This window comes from Streptopelia decaocto (genome assembly GCF_964273445.1).
Source record: "Streptopelia decaocto genome assembly, chromosome: Z".
NCBI classification, from domain to species: Eukaryota; Metazoa; Chordata; class Aves; order Columbiformes; family Columbidae; genus Streptopelia; species Streptopelia decaocto.
The window spans coordinates 47,577,738-47,594,327 of NC_138657.1; the positions used below are offsets into that span (position 1 = coordinate 47,577,738).

Consider the following 16,590-nt stretch of genomic DNA (forward strand, 5'->3'; position numbering starts at 1 on the left):
TTGTCAAGTGTCTTTTCCTCTGGTGCATTCATATCTTGTACAGATGAGGCAGGAGTCATTTGAGATAAAACTGTTCTTTGAAACTAGGTCACCACGTTTCATATCCCTCTCTATATAAAGCACGGAAGAGTGGAAACAACTCTGCAATTGTTTCTTGCTGCCCAGGCTACGAGACTGAAACCAACATGTTCAGTCAGCACATGGTGCACTCAAACTTGATCAGTCATTAATTACATAGCTAGAGGTAAACAGATTGGATATTTTAGCCTCTGGACAGAGAAGTCCCTTCAGTTCCAGGAATTACCTCTTAATGGAAGACACGACAGATTTGAAATACTGTAACTTATACCTAGTCTTCTTATGAGGCAGGCGTTCTCATGAGTGTGATGGGCACTTATACACTTTTTGAGGAGTGAGAGACCCTCTAGATCTTGAAGTGGGGAAGGCTGCAGGTTGCCACAGCTGTTCTCCAGGAGTGTGCTGTTATTGGAGTAATGGCTCCCTGGGCCTAGTGCTTGTTTTTGAGGAGACTCTCCCAACTTTGAACGTGGTATTTCTTTCTCCTCTGCAAGAAGTCAAACCTCCTGCTCCAAGGCAGAGATGTCTCCCAGCAGAAGAAACTTCCTGGAACAGATCCTAAGAGTGCCTTAACGCTACAGTATCCTTCTGACCTGATAAATCAGAAAGGCTTGCTGCTCCTCTCCACTAATGACACCTCAGTACTTAAGCTTGTAGCATAAAAACACCCAGTACCAAAAAACTTCATAGGAATATTTTCTATAGTGTTTAGAACACCCTCCATTCAGCAGTCGGTCTGGTGCTGTTCTCTCATCTGCCTCACTGGTCCCAAAGTATTCTTTGACTTGTGCTGGGCATCCAAATTGCCCATGTCACCTCTGAGCTATATTTCTAAAAGGAGGTGGAAATCCTACCAATGTAGCCAGGGATTGGTTTCTTGTTCCAGGTGTGCCACAGACTCAATCTGGACTTGATTGAATAAGCAGGTCTTCAAGAAGATAAAGTTGATTTACACGGACAGGAAGATGGCAGCCTTCCTTTGAAACAGCCTCGAGGTTTCACTGGACAGGTTTCAATTAGCTTGACTTTCTTTCCACTTAAGGGCAAAAACCCAAATAGTCTCTCACATGGATTCCTGTGACAAGGCCACATGTTAAATTTTTTGAGTAATGTGATGAAACCCAGATTGGTGTAAATCTTTATAACAATATGACTGTATTAATTGGTGTTACTCTGTGGTTTTTAACATGGACTGTGCATCTGTCACAATCATAGCTAAATGCAAAGTGCAAGAGAACTGCATCATGAATGCACTTAGTGCAACCTTGAAAATACAGCACAGAACCTGAAAAAAACAGAAGCAAGAGCCAATAAAAGGATCATGAAATAAGACGATGTTGCAGATGCAGTTCTGCTGTGGTTTGAAAATTACTCTTTATTGTTGCAATGATCCTGCCAACTTTTCCCCCAGTTCCAAATGAGCAGCTGACAGACCACAAGTATAATCCCTATTAGGGCAGTTGTACATGGAGAGAGGGAGGAAGAAAGAAAATGACCAGTGTCAAACCTATGTTTATACTGATTATTAAAGTTAGTGGTAGAGACATGTATATAAAAATAACAACACAGTGCACATATCTGATTTTTCTTTAGGCAATTACATAATGCTCCATTGCATGATGTTGTGGTTTTAAATAAAAGTCATTAGCAGAAAAGGCAGAGAACATTTCTTAGGCTCTTACGAAATTGGCCCCTCTACAGATGACACTAGATCATCTTTATACCTTATGTCAGTCTAAATAATGTTTTTCCCTATGGAATAAGTTTGCTTTAGAAAGCTAATGTTTAATATAAAGAGAAGCAGATCAATGAACGTTCCATAATGTCTGTTGGTCCTCCTCTCTCTCCCCAAACTCCCATCCCCTGATTGAGCAAGTTAAACAGTTTCTGACACTGTTAACTTACTTGACCTGTGTTTTCTTTGTCAACATGGCTTCTTTGCTCATAGCTACCAGTGATCCAACTGTGGCTTAAGGAGCCATGGAAACACAGGTACATATTGAACTACAGCCCAGCTAAGATACCATCTCTCAGTCTCTTGCCTAAAAATCGATCCAGTTTGTTTAATTTGGATTCATTGTGACTTCCACCATATTTCCCTTGCTTGCAGTCCATCTGAAAGGAGATATTCACCTTCTGCCTTCTTAGATGTTATTACTACAAAGAAGTCAAGCTCATGGAAATGAATAAAGTGCTCCTGTATGAGTTTTGTAAAGGTAAAGCTGGTTCTGTCTCTACTAACCTCCTGTGCACTTGGGAATTGTCTTACTGGGATCCTCTTAATTCCAAAGACTCCACTGTGCATCTCCTGCCATTTACAAACTTGAAAACCCAGAACACAAACCACAGAATCTTCTTGTTTGCCTTCATCGTACTCCATTAGACATTAAGCCAGAAAGTTAGCCACTAAAGACAATTAGTCTATACTTCTCAATATCAGAAGTTGTCACAGCTCTGAGGAAAAAAACACAATAGCTGTCCTTGCATATTGCATTGGATGCTTACAGCTGCTCCTAAAGCAACAGCCAACTTAAAGGAAATATTAATAGTTTTATTATCATGTGTCTCAGAAGAGGCCACAAATACTATGACTTTGAAGATGCAAAGGTGTGCTAAAGACAAAGAACACCCGAAGCTTTATCAGGTGAGTTAAGAGATAGGAGTTTTGAATAAGGTGCCAGAACAAAGCTGTCCTGGGGCATGAGGCTTATTAGCTAGCCAGCTGTACCAAGGCCACCGCTTCCGTGTCTGCTTTTGTTTCTGTGCTAATAAATGGGCAGAATTATGCTAACTTTGCACTTTCTCAGTGTTTGCAAATCCTTCCTCAATGAAAACTTAATAATTATTTTTATAAATCCTTTTATGTGAAGGCTCCATGATTACTAATCTGCAGTTACATATATAACATAGCACCTCTGAAACACAGATTAGGGATAAAATAGACGAGCACTGTAAAACGACAGGCAGAAAATGGAGACTTTTTCCCAAAACAACCTCCCAAATTTTGTATGAAAATTGTTACAGGATTCCTGTCCACATGGAGACCTAATGTTAGCTAAGTGCAGTAAACTGAATGGTATTCAGTTTACCTACAGTGCTTTAAAATTGATGGACGGTCAGCCCTGGAAGAAGTCACATCTGTGGTTCCAGAAAGCCTAGATATTTCAGCCACAACCTCAGACCACTGAACTGCTCTTCCTGGCTTAAAACAAACTTCTGTATATGGTGAGGTGCCATTCAATCCCACTGCATCATTTAGAGAAAAATAAGTCCATACTTTTATTGAACTTACACTAGCATGTGCCAGCATTTGTTGCGTTAAGAACTCTGCAGTTAATATTTACCAGTGTATGTGATTCATACAAACACAGAAGTGCATTTAAAATCAATCAAACAAACAAAACCACTTTGAACTCTTTATCAGACAATTTTCATGATCCTTTTAATACCTCCTATAAGAGCACAACTGAACTTTCTCTATATACATTCACACCAGAGTAGAAAACAGATTTTATTCACTTAAGTGGGGAAACCAGAAGAGCTTGACTAAAGAAGTATAGACTGATACTTTCAGGATGAATATTTAAAGACGCCTTAGATAAATATTTGCACCAAAAGCACTACAGTTGCTGCAGCTCTACTGAATTTCTTAGCTACTGATGGCAAAACTGGTTATAGATTTTTCGATACATTGTTCACATTCTTACAAAATTTTAAAACAAACTGTGCATGTTTCAATGGACTATTTTCTTTGATGCCCTTCTATTTGGAAAACAGATATATCGAGTCTGAGCTAAATGCAACGTTGAACATTAGTCAGAACATGATACTTGCATTTCATTAACCCTAATTTGCAATCTTGGCACGAACCATAGAAAGATTACCTGTCCTATCATTTGCAGAGGGAACACATCTTCTCTCCATTGGACGGACCCCGCAAAGTACTGACCTGCTTCTGCCTCCCCTCAGGTGCAAGTGCATGAATGCTGGTTCCTTATAGGATCACATATGCTTGTGCTATAATGGAATAAACTAAGGCCTGTTGTCCGAAGTTGAATGCTCACAAGTACCTTTGATTAAAGGGGTACACTATGCAGCCCTGATTTCCATTGTGAAGTTACCCGAATAATCTGACTGCCTTCATGTCACTAGATGTAATAGTAAATGTTGCCATATAAGCACAAAACCAGCAAACAATAAAACACCATACAGAACCAATAGGCTCCCCTGCTGTTATTCATAGTCCCTGCCCTTACTCCTTCTGAGCAGAATCCACAGAGTCCTGGTGATTTTAATGAGATCACTCATTCATTGAAAGGCAAATAATGACATGGAAAGAGCCTTGGGTTGTTTCACAATGATGTCACAGGTAGCAACAGAGGAGTATTTATTTCTGAGAGATTTTAACTGAAACACTTAGGACACACTTTACAAAAAAGAAGTATTTCTTCAGCAGATTTCAAAAGTTGAGCTATTTAATACTAGATAAAAGGCACAATTCAATCCCTGCCACACAAATTTATAGTTTTCTAACTTCAATTGCTTAAGCAGTTGCAAGTGAAAATTTATGTGAAACATTATTGCTTTATTTTCATTGAGTTGTAGAACAATTATTTAGTCAATAAATAGTGTCAGGGATATTGTACAAATCAGATCTTGGAGGAGTTCAACAAGTTCTTTTGTGTGTTCCTTCAGAAGTAAGCAAAAATAAGACATGAAGATGACAGAAATAGGGGAAAGCTTGAGTGTAGACAGAATGGCATTGCAAGTAAGAGGCTATGGAATAAAAAGCAGATAAAAAGGGACTGAGAAAAAAGAGAAAATAATACACTCAAAGAAAACAAGTCCTGGCCTGGTAGGATCTTGAGAGCCTGTAGTTCTCAATACTGGATCAGCTTTGCTCACATTCTACACATTCACTACCCATTTTTCATTACAGGTATTTCTCTTTGTGCTTTAAAACCTCTAATGAAAGAGATTATTCAACTTTCACATGCAGTTTATTAAAGTGCTTAACTAACCTTGTGCAGAAAGTATTCCGTAATTCCTACCTTTACATCCTTTTCATGCTTTATACAATGTTTTACCTGACAACCATAGAAGTATTTTTAAAAACAGAGTCTAAATTAATTCTTACTGAAGGACAGGGTGATGAGAAAAGTCTGTAACACAGACCATAATTGAATAACATGAAGAACTGTTTGGTCTTTGTGAAAGAACAGAATATATAATATTTAGTAAGAAGCCCATACAACATCCATTTGCATGTCTAACTGGAATTTTTTGAGTCAAAATATTGGTAACAATTTGATTCAAAATATGTCTTAACTAGAGGGCTAGTTAAGACAACTGATAAAATGCATTAAATTGTGTAATATTAGCTCAGTGAAAAAAAGCTAATATTCACATTGGAAAAATGGATCATGGATGCAAGCACTAAACAATAATAAATGAATGGATGTATGCATGAGAAGTCACAACTTTTTATAATTCTTTTTTTAGCATGAGAAAAGGTATTAGGAAAAAAATTATTTAACTGTGTACTTGACAAGATCTTGTCAGCTTAGCTTCATTATTTATTATTTCCAGTCAGGTACTCTCTTTCCTGTCTTTCTTCAGTGAAGCTTTGAACATGGAATGGTGGAAGAAGCCTCCAGAGGCCTCAAACTCAAACTTTCTATGTGAAGCAGATCCAGCTGGAGGAGGTTCCTCAGGATCCTATCCAGTTGGGTTTTTAATGTTCAATGTTTTGACTATTCATTTGAAGTAGCAAAGTGTGAAAGAAAATACTTTAAAATAGGTCCATGTGATTATAAAACCAGAGAACTGGCAGCAAACCTGAGTGCCACATGCAATTCCTGTATCACCTGGAACTTATTTTAAAATATGTAAACAATTATCTGGACTTCCAGTCGCCCGTGCTCATTTTAAATGAACAATCTGTATAAAATTCTGCTCTCAGGGGAGATTTCCTAGAACATGAAGTTACATTAGTTCAATGTGGAGTGAAATACTAATTTTTCTTTTCCAGCTTAATAAATTTCTTGCAAGAGTATGGACTTTTCACGTTTTCTAAGAGTACAGAAAAACAGATGAAATAGTCCAATGTAATCATACTTCACCTCAGCAAAACAGCTTCAAAAATGTAGCTGCCTTTCATAACAGCGATGTGCGTTCAGCAACGGTGGGTCCAACTTCTGGTAAGAGGTATAGTACAAATGTTGTTAAAGTCTCAGCCAGCAATTCTCTGCTTTAAAATTCCCATTGGAGTATGGCCAGGTTTGTCACTCTTTTTTTTCCTGAAGTTGGTTCTTAAGGACAAATCTATTTAAACGACATTATCTTTTCAAATTTCCTGGCTCTACTGAAGTTAATGACTAAATACCCCTCACTTCAACAGCGGCAAGATTTCAGCATATATGTTTACAGAACATTTCTTTACAGTACCTCAAAAAATCCCAGCCTTTTCCCACCTGCCTCTTGACCCTACCATAATATATTACCATACACCTGACCCTTTGGGCCACATCTTATAAACTTTGACAGCCGCATTCAGGTCTTATGGGTATTATTTGTTGGCTTCCTAAAAAAGAAAGACTTACAGAGGCATGCTGCCTGTTCCTCTCTTTGCTTGTCCCATCGTCTTTTGGGCCGTTTTTCATTTTCAGCCAGATCTGATGGAAACTGGGGGTCTCACAGACATGACACCATGCAAAGTAATATCCATGGAGCAGAAATTTCCAGTCCAGTGCTGCTTCTGTGTAAGCTCAGATGTTAATGCTTCTGTGCATGTTGTTTGCCAAGCAACTTGCATGTCACCTGAAGCACAACATGGTGTGTTCCACACCTCGCGCAGGAGGGTTAATCAGCGTGGGACAGGGGAGAATTTGGGGTTGTCACCTGGAAACAGGTTATTTGGGGAAGCTGGGAACACGGCTAGCAGCAGTTAGTTCCATGGCCTCTGGGATAATCTGCTGTACTAGCGAAGGTGTTACAACTTCATTACGAGTTTGTGGCCCAGGAACAATTATCTCTGTGCCCTGCGGTTCGGAGCTGACCACAGAGGACAGGATGGGTCTGCGGGGCCTGGACTGGGCGAGGGGTCTCACACCCTCTGCACTTCACCTGTGTGATCCACATGTGAGTATGGACAGCACACAACAGAGGATGAAACACGGGCCTCTGGCACCTTCTACTGGGCACCTGCAACTCTTTAAACTTTCAAATACACAGATCTCAAGCCTGAGCTTTCCAATGGTGGTGGGGGGCTGCAAACCCGTGCAAGAGACGCTGACAGGCTGCTTCTCACCGCTTCGCCCAATCACAGAATCACACAGAATCACAGAATGTTAGGGGATGGAAGGGACCTCGAAAGATCATCTAGTCCATTCCCCCTGCCGGAGCAGGAACACCTAGATGAGGTTACACAGGAATGTGTCCAGGCAGGTTTTGAATGTCTCCAGAGAAGGAGACTCCACAACCCCCCCGGGCAGCCTGTTGCAGTGTTCTGTCATCCTTCCTCACTGTGAAGAAGTTTCTTCTCAAATTTAAATGGAACCTCCTGTGTTCCAGTCTATACCCATTGCCCCTTGTCCTATCATTGGTTGTCACTGAGAAGAGCCTGGGTCCATCCTCCTGACACTCACCCTTTACATATCTGTAAACATTAATGAGGTCACCCCTCAGTCTCCTCTTCTCCAAGCTAAAGAGACCCAGCTCCCTCAGCCTTTCTTCATAAGGGAGATGTATCATCATCTTTGTGGCTCTGCGCTCCAGCAGTTCCCTGTCCTTCTTGAACTGAGGGGCCCAGAACTGGACACAGTATTCCAGATGTGGTCTCACCAGGGCGGAGTAGAGCGGGAGAAGAACCTCCCTCGGCCTACTAACCACTGGCTCATGGTCATCCTGCTGTCCACCCTGACCCCCAGGTCCCTTTCCCCTATACTGCTCTCTAAAAGGTCGTTCCCCAACTCATACTGGAACCTGGGGTTGTTCTTGCCCAGATGCAAGACTCTACACTTGCCCTTGTTATATTTCATTAAATTTTTCCCCAAGCCCCGAAGGCCACCGCAGGTTCCTTCCACCTCCACCGAGATAGCGTGCGGGGGAGCGGAACCCCGGCCGCGCCGTGACGGGGCGGAGCAGCAGCGCTTGGCCCTGCTGGGCTGCCGTCGGGGGGCGGGGCCGCAGCAGCGGCCATGGCGGCGCCGGTCGTCCCGGAGAGTGACAGGTACCTGCTGCTCCGGCGGCAGCGCCGCTCCCGCTCCCGCCCGCGCTCCCGCCGCCACAGGGCCGGCCCGGCAGGGCCTGGCCGCGGTGCCGGGGCGCGGCGGGGCCTGGGTCCCCCTGACCGCCTCCTCTCTTTCCGCGCAGCATCCGCCGGGCCGTGTCGCTGCTGAACGCCCTGGACTCGGGCCGGTTCCCGCGGCTGCTCTCCCGCCTCCTCCAGAAGCTGCACCTGAAGGTCGGCGGGGCGGGCGGCGGGGCGCAGGGTGCCCGCGGGCGCCGCGCTGCACGGGCAGCTGTGCCCGCCGGGGGGGGCGCGGCGGAAGCGGCGGGTTGGCCTGCGCGGGAGCGGCGCTGGGCCGGGGCGCAGGCGGGTCCCGCCGGGCGGAACGGGATGAATAGCGAAGAAGTAAAATCACTAGTTGTGTTTTACCACACGGTGCCACAAAGTCAAATAGACACTAAATCTAACCTTGGCACTAAATATTGCAGGGGAAGCGGTCAGATAAGTGCTAAACCAGAAGTTGTTTTGTTGAGTTTCTTTAAGTGTCAGGTTTTGTTCATTCCCTTGCTTCATGTTTAGAAAAAAAAAACATAAAAAAAATATAGAATTTGTTTTCTGAACACACTAAACTAAAAGTTAAAATATTACAGGTTGGGAGCAGCATGCGTAGAAAATACAAATATATTAAAAGTTGTGATTCTGAGACTGTAAGGATTGCTTTGATTATTTGATTTCCTTGCTGATTTTATTCCTACTAAAATTACTAACATGGATGCTTCTGTTATTGCAAAGGGTTTTCTTAGTTGTTTTGCGTGAATATGGAGTCATTGGCTACTGGAAAAATGTCACCGACCTTTTTTTTTTAACTACTCAACAGTAGTTCTGTAGCTCTTTAGAGTTTTAACCAGCATTTATATGAGTTGAAGTGGTCTTTTTGATTTAGCCCATTCAATTAACCTAATGAATTGTTCAGCTGTCCTTTCCAAAGTATCTAACTCGAGGGCATGTTAAATTGCTGGAAACTTTGAATAAACTTATTTGTGTTAACAAAGCACATACTCAGAGCTCTTAATTACCTTTTAACAGCTAATGGTTCAAATAATGTTTCCGTTTTGATATTCTCCTTACAGACACTACCATCGTTGACGTTTTTGTGTAATTGCCTCATTTTGTTTATTCTGACAGCTCAATTGCTTTTTTGTTTTGCTTTGCAGTTCTGGATTACTAAGTGGTTTAAATATGGTGTTTTAATGTCTGTCGCATAGATTTTTTAGTAATTACATTTTAAAAGATGGCAATATCTACATTTAATTTACTGTTTAATTTGCTCTAGTATAATAAATATAACTGCTGTATTTTAAAAATACAGCACATTCTCAGTAATCTTCAGTAATATAGTAGGCTATAGATTCAAATCTGGCTTTTAAAAGAAGCATACATTAGGCCTTTATTTCCTTAAAACAGCATGGGTGGTTTTCAGAAGAGTATCCAGAGTGAAAGAAGCATATGTAATTAACTTCACTGCAGTTTTGCATTTTGTTTTCTTCGGGGTCTGATTCAAGTAACACACTTTGTACTTTCCTTATTTTGATTTATAAAAGGTTGTTGGAGATGATCTCTTAGTTAAAAGAAAAATATTTATTTAGTGACCCTCAGGTGCAAGGAGAAAGCATTTTCTTGTGATGTGTTTCAAGTAATCCTGGTAAATTCTCATGGCTTTTCATTTTGATTTTCAGTGAGAGGAATTGCATTGCATTTTCTGTTGGAAAACAGCTTTACTTTGTTATTTCTATTTAGAAACAACTGGGCAGCCACTATGTCTCTAAAAATGGGGAGAAAGTTTTTGTATAGAGGAAGTGCGTTCTCAGTTGCTAAATGGAATGTTACCACTAACCATTTTTGTGCTTCAGGGTGAAAGTAGCTTCAGTGAAGAGGAGGAAGAAAAACTTCAAATAGCTTTTTCATTGGAAAAGCAGGATCTTCATCTAGTTCTTGAAACTATATCATTCATTTTGGAACAGGTACCTTGTTTCTGTCCTTATGAAGCGATAAATATATTTTTTATCCGATTGTAAATTTCAAAGATAAAAAAGTCAAGTTAAAAAGGAGGTAGCGAAAACATGTATCTCTAATATATGATGTATGTTTTGGAGGCATGGTTTTATTGCTTCTGCTTGAATGCCTTCCTGATTTGCTTTGGCGTCATTGCATTTGTGGAGAGTTTCCAGTTAATGTAAAAGTACGTGGTGGAAGCAAGCTCTGCATGGCACCAAGAAAAGTGTTGGTAATTACGTGATGTAGTCTTTCCTCTTATTCATTGGAAGCAAGCCAGCCATGCATTACTTTAATTCCTGTAAGCAAAATATTAGATGGCATTATTTGACACTGCTTAGGTTACATGAAGCGTCACTTACCGAAAACTTTCATGCACAGCAGCAGTCTGTACTTAGTTGAACAGGTGCACCTGATGTAGTTTTAATGTCTGAATGAGGTGACTGCATGGTGTAGAGCTAAGTGTCTTATAAACAGGGAAAGTTTTTGTGATTAGTTCCCTTAGTTAACACATTTTACAACATTAGAAAGCAAGCAAGCAAATGGCTTCTATCCACCAAAATATCAAAGCGAAACCTGGGATCACATCTGGACTGGAATTTTGAATTTTCATCTCAACCAGACAGCAAACTTATCTGTTTTATTGCCTGGTCCTAATTTCATCAGACTGCTTCATTTATATAAGGATTATTTACAATGCACAGAAAAAGCGGTTCAGTCTCCTCTAGGACTTTTCTTTTGCGTTAAGAAAAAAAAAAAAGGGAGGGGGGGAAGGTTATTGATATCTGCCCAAAGAAGAGTCCCAGATGGAATACATGTTTTATGAGGACTCTTCTGTATTCCTGCAGATAGCTACACTTTTTAGAATAGCTGTCTGTTCTGTGAAAGCATAACTTATTTAACAGCCCTTTGGCTTATGGATGCATTATAGACAATAAATCTGCTGCATGGTCTTTGACACATGGGTTGTTCCTTTTTAATTTTTTTCCCTTCCCTGGTGCAGGTAGAGTCCTATTTTGAAAGTGGAAAGTGGCATAATATTATACATAGAATGTTTACCACAAAAAGTGATGCTAATATGGAGGTTATATCTAACCTTTTTTGGCAGACTAATCCTGTCTTTTCAGAACATTACCTTGTAGTTCAGTCTTGCTTGAACAGTGTGAATTTGGAAAAGTTGTCCTTTCTTCATGATCACAATTAACTTCAAAGCCCAGTTTTATGAGTTTTTTTTGGTTTTGTGTGTGTTTTTTCTTCCCAATGGTAGCTGCTTTGGCATTATGTATGGTAGAAACACATACATACACTCAAATCTAGCTTGTGTAGGCATTTTTTTCATGATTTTCCTGTTTTGAGAAGAGTCAGTTGTATTGTTGTATTATTGTATTTTGAGACACAATTGAGGTAGTTAAACTTTTCTGTCTTCTCAGCTAGAGGGTTAAGATGAACAGGATGCTTGCAGTCCCACAATACAATTGCTAGTAAAAATCCTGTGCGAACATGCTGGCCATCTGTGGTAGAGTATATCTGGCACCACTCGTAGAGCAGTACTCAACAACAGCGGTTATTTTTCCTTTTAACAGGCAGTCTATCATAATTTGAAGCCTGCTTCATTGCAACAACAGCTGCAAAGCATTCACCTGGATCAAGACAAAACTGAAGCATTTGCCAGCGCATGGGCAGCTGCAGGTCAAGATACAATTGAAAAGTTCAGGCAGAGGGTTTTGACCCCTCAGAAGGTAATGTTGTGGTGTTGGGGTTTTTTTGTTTGTTCGTTTGTTTTTAATAGAGAGTAAAGCTGTGTAGTTTTGTTTTAAAGCAAGGGGCTTAAACTAAGATACAAAGTTTGTGACAAGCCAAGGTACTGGAAAATAAAAGGGTACTTATCAGATTGTAGATAAATGTGATTGGGGCAGTGGAATTCCATTGTCTTCAAGAGCTATTACACGTTCGCTGAGCTGCTGTAACTGTTGGAACCTGACTATATGTGCGCTGTTAGCAGTGCAACCTACATGGAGATACGTGTGAATATGCTTTACAGTAGGGCAAGGGTAAAACAAGCTCATGACACTTGTAGTGGTTTAGCTCATGAGCCTGTTGATTCTTGATACTTAAAGTGTATCTGAGCTTCTGCCACCTTTTTTGTAAGCTGGTTGGATGGTGCATTTTGTGAGATGCTTATTATGATTTTGAAATACTTTTCTACAATGGCATAATAATCTTGCTTCATGTGTGCCTGTTACCAGTGAAAACTTTGGCAAATGCTGTGGAAGTCTCATTGTGTCTTTAGGCATAAATATCTATATCTATAAGAAGGTATAATAACATCCTTCTGTTGATTGATAATAAGCCTTCAACTGCATTAGAAGATGTATGCAGAACATATAAGTGTCAGCCAGGATCAAATGGTTCAGAAGAATTGTGGAACACTGACTCAGTTATTCTTGCTTTATTTTTATCGTTGCTGTATATCTTGTTTGGATAAGATTCAGTTTGTTACTTTCTGATTTGATTAGTAAAATATACATAGAAAATAGATTTTCTATATACGGTACACGTGACACACTGACAGAACAGAACAACATAATTTATACCAGCAGGTTTACACCTAAATAAACCTACGATTTTATTTAGGTGTAAAATGCACATTTTGAGAAGACAAGACAGGTCTGTGGAGCAGACTAAAGATACTCAGAATTGCATCACAGGTGATTTTTCAAAATTATTTTAACTTGATCCTCTGTAAAACTGGGTAATTTTAGACACAAAACTTGTAAAATTTTCATATGCAAAATTAGGGTAACTCACAAACCCAGCCAGGTAAATGACTGATGATGTAAGTATGCAAAAAAAATTTGAATTGAACAAGGCATTTTGGGCTTCTGTCTTTTTGAGATGATAATATTTACCAGTGCCAAGCGTACAAGTCCCAAAGTTTATATGGTCAGCGATACAGTGAGTATGTAGGCAAGTATGACTGTCCATTGAAGGAGGGGAGTAATTTGAAAACCAGGTGACATCATGGAAGGTTAATAAGGCTAACTTTTCAGAGTGCAGTAAATGTGTGCAGAATGGAAGGCAATTCTGAAGATAACCTATACAGCAGCTGTCTGAGAATTCTCTTCAGACAAGTTATGCTCTAATACATATATTTCTACTGAGTCTTCAGCATATGAGAAACTAATAAAAACACCTTTGATCCTCTTTTATTTGGAGCTTGCACCATACACAGTTGTGGTCCTTCTCTGGCCTAGTTTGGGGATGACATTGCCCTGTTTCTTGTCTTCAGTTTAGTGAGCCCTGCAACATACAATACTTCTGGCATATCTTATGATTTTGGAGATTCTTTATGACTTCAGCATGATCTCATATAATGCGGTGACATTTTGCTAGTGTATTACATCCCATATAAAGTAGTTTGAAGCTGTCATTTGTAATTAAGCTTGCAGAAAAGCAACTGTCAAAATATCGTATTGCAACTTTCTTGCTTTTTAGTGTGAGAGCAGGTTTAGATGTGTGCCTCTACATGTGCTTAAAGCATAATTTCCCTTCCTTTTTTCCTAGCCTGGATAACAAATTGAGTGTCAGTTTGGGTGTCAGTGTAAAACTTGAATTTACTTTCTCAGTTTGTTTTGAGAACATCTTAATCACATAGACTTTAATTGACATAACTAATTGCTAAATAAAGTATTTATTCTGCTAACAAGGCACAGAGAGGTAAAATATTTTAAAAATTGCATGGGATAATGGAAGAACTTGCCACCTCCCTATAATTTTATGAATCTTCTTCTAATGTCTTTTGAGTGCTGCTGATGACTGCATGATCCCATCATTATTTGCTATATTATCTTTTTATACCTTTCATCAACCTCTCTGATTAAAGTTAGAATCTTGAAAAATACTTAAATCAGAGTGGGTTTTTTTAGATTAGATTTACGATTTAGGTTTTTAGATTTATTTACATATTATATCAACTTTTTCTATTGTAAATACAGAAGTGCTTCTTTACATGGCCATGCGTAAGTTAATGATTTGCGTTGTTCACTTTTCTCACAGAAGCAATATTAGGTACATAGAAAGAGTATGACTGTTCTGTTGTCATAATTATCAGTAACATAACTGCAGAATCATAGATTGGCTGAGGTTGGAAGCAACCACTGGAGATCATCTGGTCCAACCACCCTGCTCAAGTGGGGCCAGCTGAGTCAGTTGCCCAGGACTGTATCCATACAGCTTTTGAACATCTCTAAGGATGGAGACTCCACCACATCTCTGGGCAACCTGTACCAGTACTTGGTCATCCTCAAAGTGCAAAAGTGTTTCCTGTGTTCAGACAGAGCCTCCTTCTTGAAGACAGGAAGAAGTTCAACAAGGCCAAGTGCAATGTCCTGCTCCTGGGTTGGGGCAATCCCCAGCAGCAACACAGGCTGGGGGACAAAGAAATTGAGAGCAGCCTTGCAGAGAAGGACCTGGGGGTACTGCTGGATGAAAAATTGGACATGAGCCATCAATGTGCTCTTACAGTCCGGAACGCCAATTGTATCTTGGGCTCCATCAAAAGAAGCGTGGCCAGCAGGTCAAGGGAGGTGATTCTGCCCCTCTACTTCACTCTGTTGAGACCCCACCTGGAGTTCTAGGTCCAGCTCTGGAGCCCTCAGCACAGGAAAGACCAGAAGAGGCCACAGAAATTATCAGAGGGCTGGAACAGCTCTGCTGTGAGGACAGGCTGAGAGAGCTGGGGTTGTTCAGCCTGGAGAAAGCCCTGGGGAGACCTTGTTGCAGCTGTTCAGTACTTAAAGGAGGCTCATAAGAAAGATGGAGAGAGACCTTTTTCTGGGGCCTGTAGCAGCAGCAGCAGAACAAGGGGCAATAGTGTTAAACCAAAGGTCAGTAAGTTTAGGTTGGATATAAGGAAGAAATTTTTTATTATGAGAGTGGTGAGGCACTGGCACAGGCTGCCCAGTGAAGCTGTGGATGCCCCAACCCTGGAAGTGTTCAAGGTCAGATTGAACGGGGATTTGAACAACACAATCTATTGAAAGATGTTCCTGCCCACAGCAGGAGGGTTGGACTAGATGATCTTGAAAGGTTCCTTAAACCCAAACTATTATATGATGATATGAATACAGATTTTTTTCTTTCGTACTCCATATTTCGTAGGGGCTTTTACTGACCTTTTCAGGTGGTGTTCAGGGCTACATCATATTAATTTAGAATTCAGAGTATGTGTGAGTATTTTATGCTTTCACTTCCCATGTGCCTTTCTGTACACTTATCAACTCTTGATTTTCTTTATAATGGCTTTAGTGTGTGTATGTATGGCATTGTTTGGATCCAAGTGCAGAATCAGGGTCATGATTAGTGTTACTGAGATTCTGATAGTTCTGTTCTGGCATGATTGGGTGTTCAGGGAAACTGTGTGCAAGGCAGAGTTTGCAATGTAATTAAGAAAGATCTATTTGGAATTTTATCTTCATTTTTAAGTGTTTTACTAAAACCCAAGTGGCAAAATAAATTTGAGTCTCTCCCGGCATATGGTGCTTACAAGTTGTGTATTGTGGAAGTACTGCCACTAAGTCTGCTTTAGGTAGTGTACACAAGAAGGACCAGGCACTAATCTTTCATTTCTCTTTCGAGGCAATGTACAATGGTTGACAGTTTTTAATTTAGAGGTATAGTTTGCACATCACACAACCATTGGAGCCTTTGGACAAATTAAAGGAAGAACTGAAGACTGACCAAGTTACAGACAAAATTAGTACTAATTAATTTGGCTCATCACTGTTTTCAAGAGAGTAGGCCACTGCATCTTTTGGCTTGCAGCAGTGCTCAGATTTGGAGTCTAGACCACTAGTTGCTATAAGAAGTAATTTCTTACAGATATTTTGCTTGTATTGACATGTTGTTTCTCTTAAACCAGATTATTTTCTCACCTGCAAGGTACAACTTGGTAAAAATAGTTTTCTGGGCTCTGGGTCTCTTAGTTCTGTGCAAAAGATGTAGGTGGTTATGAGCTGGCTGATAGCTTCATTGGGGTGCCAAGCCAAACTGAGTTTGTTCGTGCAACAGAACAAGTATTTCCCAGAATACTGATTAGGTGAAGTTCTCTATGGCATATTGAACACTACTGCTAATTGTTAGAGAAAAAAGTGTTCTTTTTTCAACATAGGCATTTGAAATTTTTTTGTTGCAGACTGCTTAATTGATAGGACATTATCATCTTGAGAAAT

The 16,590-nt window shown here is 40.3% G+C and overlaps 1 protein-coding gene across 1 annotated transcript in view; it reads left to right on the plus strand.

Annotated features, from left to right (window-relative positions):
- Positions 1–8,248: 8,248 nt before the first annotated feature.
- The window catches only part of COMMD10 (COMM domain containing 10), a 105,549-nt gene continuing 97,207 nt past the window's right edge, over positions 8,249–16,590 (plus strand). The window contains exons 1-4 of the mRNA XM_082074519.1: positions 8,249–8,308; positions 8,452–8,542; positions 10,219–10,329; positions 11,944–12,099. Coding sequence (XP_081930645.1) covers positions 8,277–8,308; positions 8,452–8,542; positions 10,219–10,329; positions 11,944–12,099 — 390 coding nt within the window. The 5' untranslated portion in view covers positions 8,249–8,276. The remainder of the gene's footprint in view (positions 8,309–8,451; positions 8,543–10,218; positions 10,330–11,943; positions 12,100–16,590) is intronic.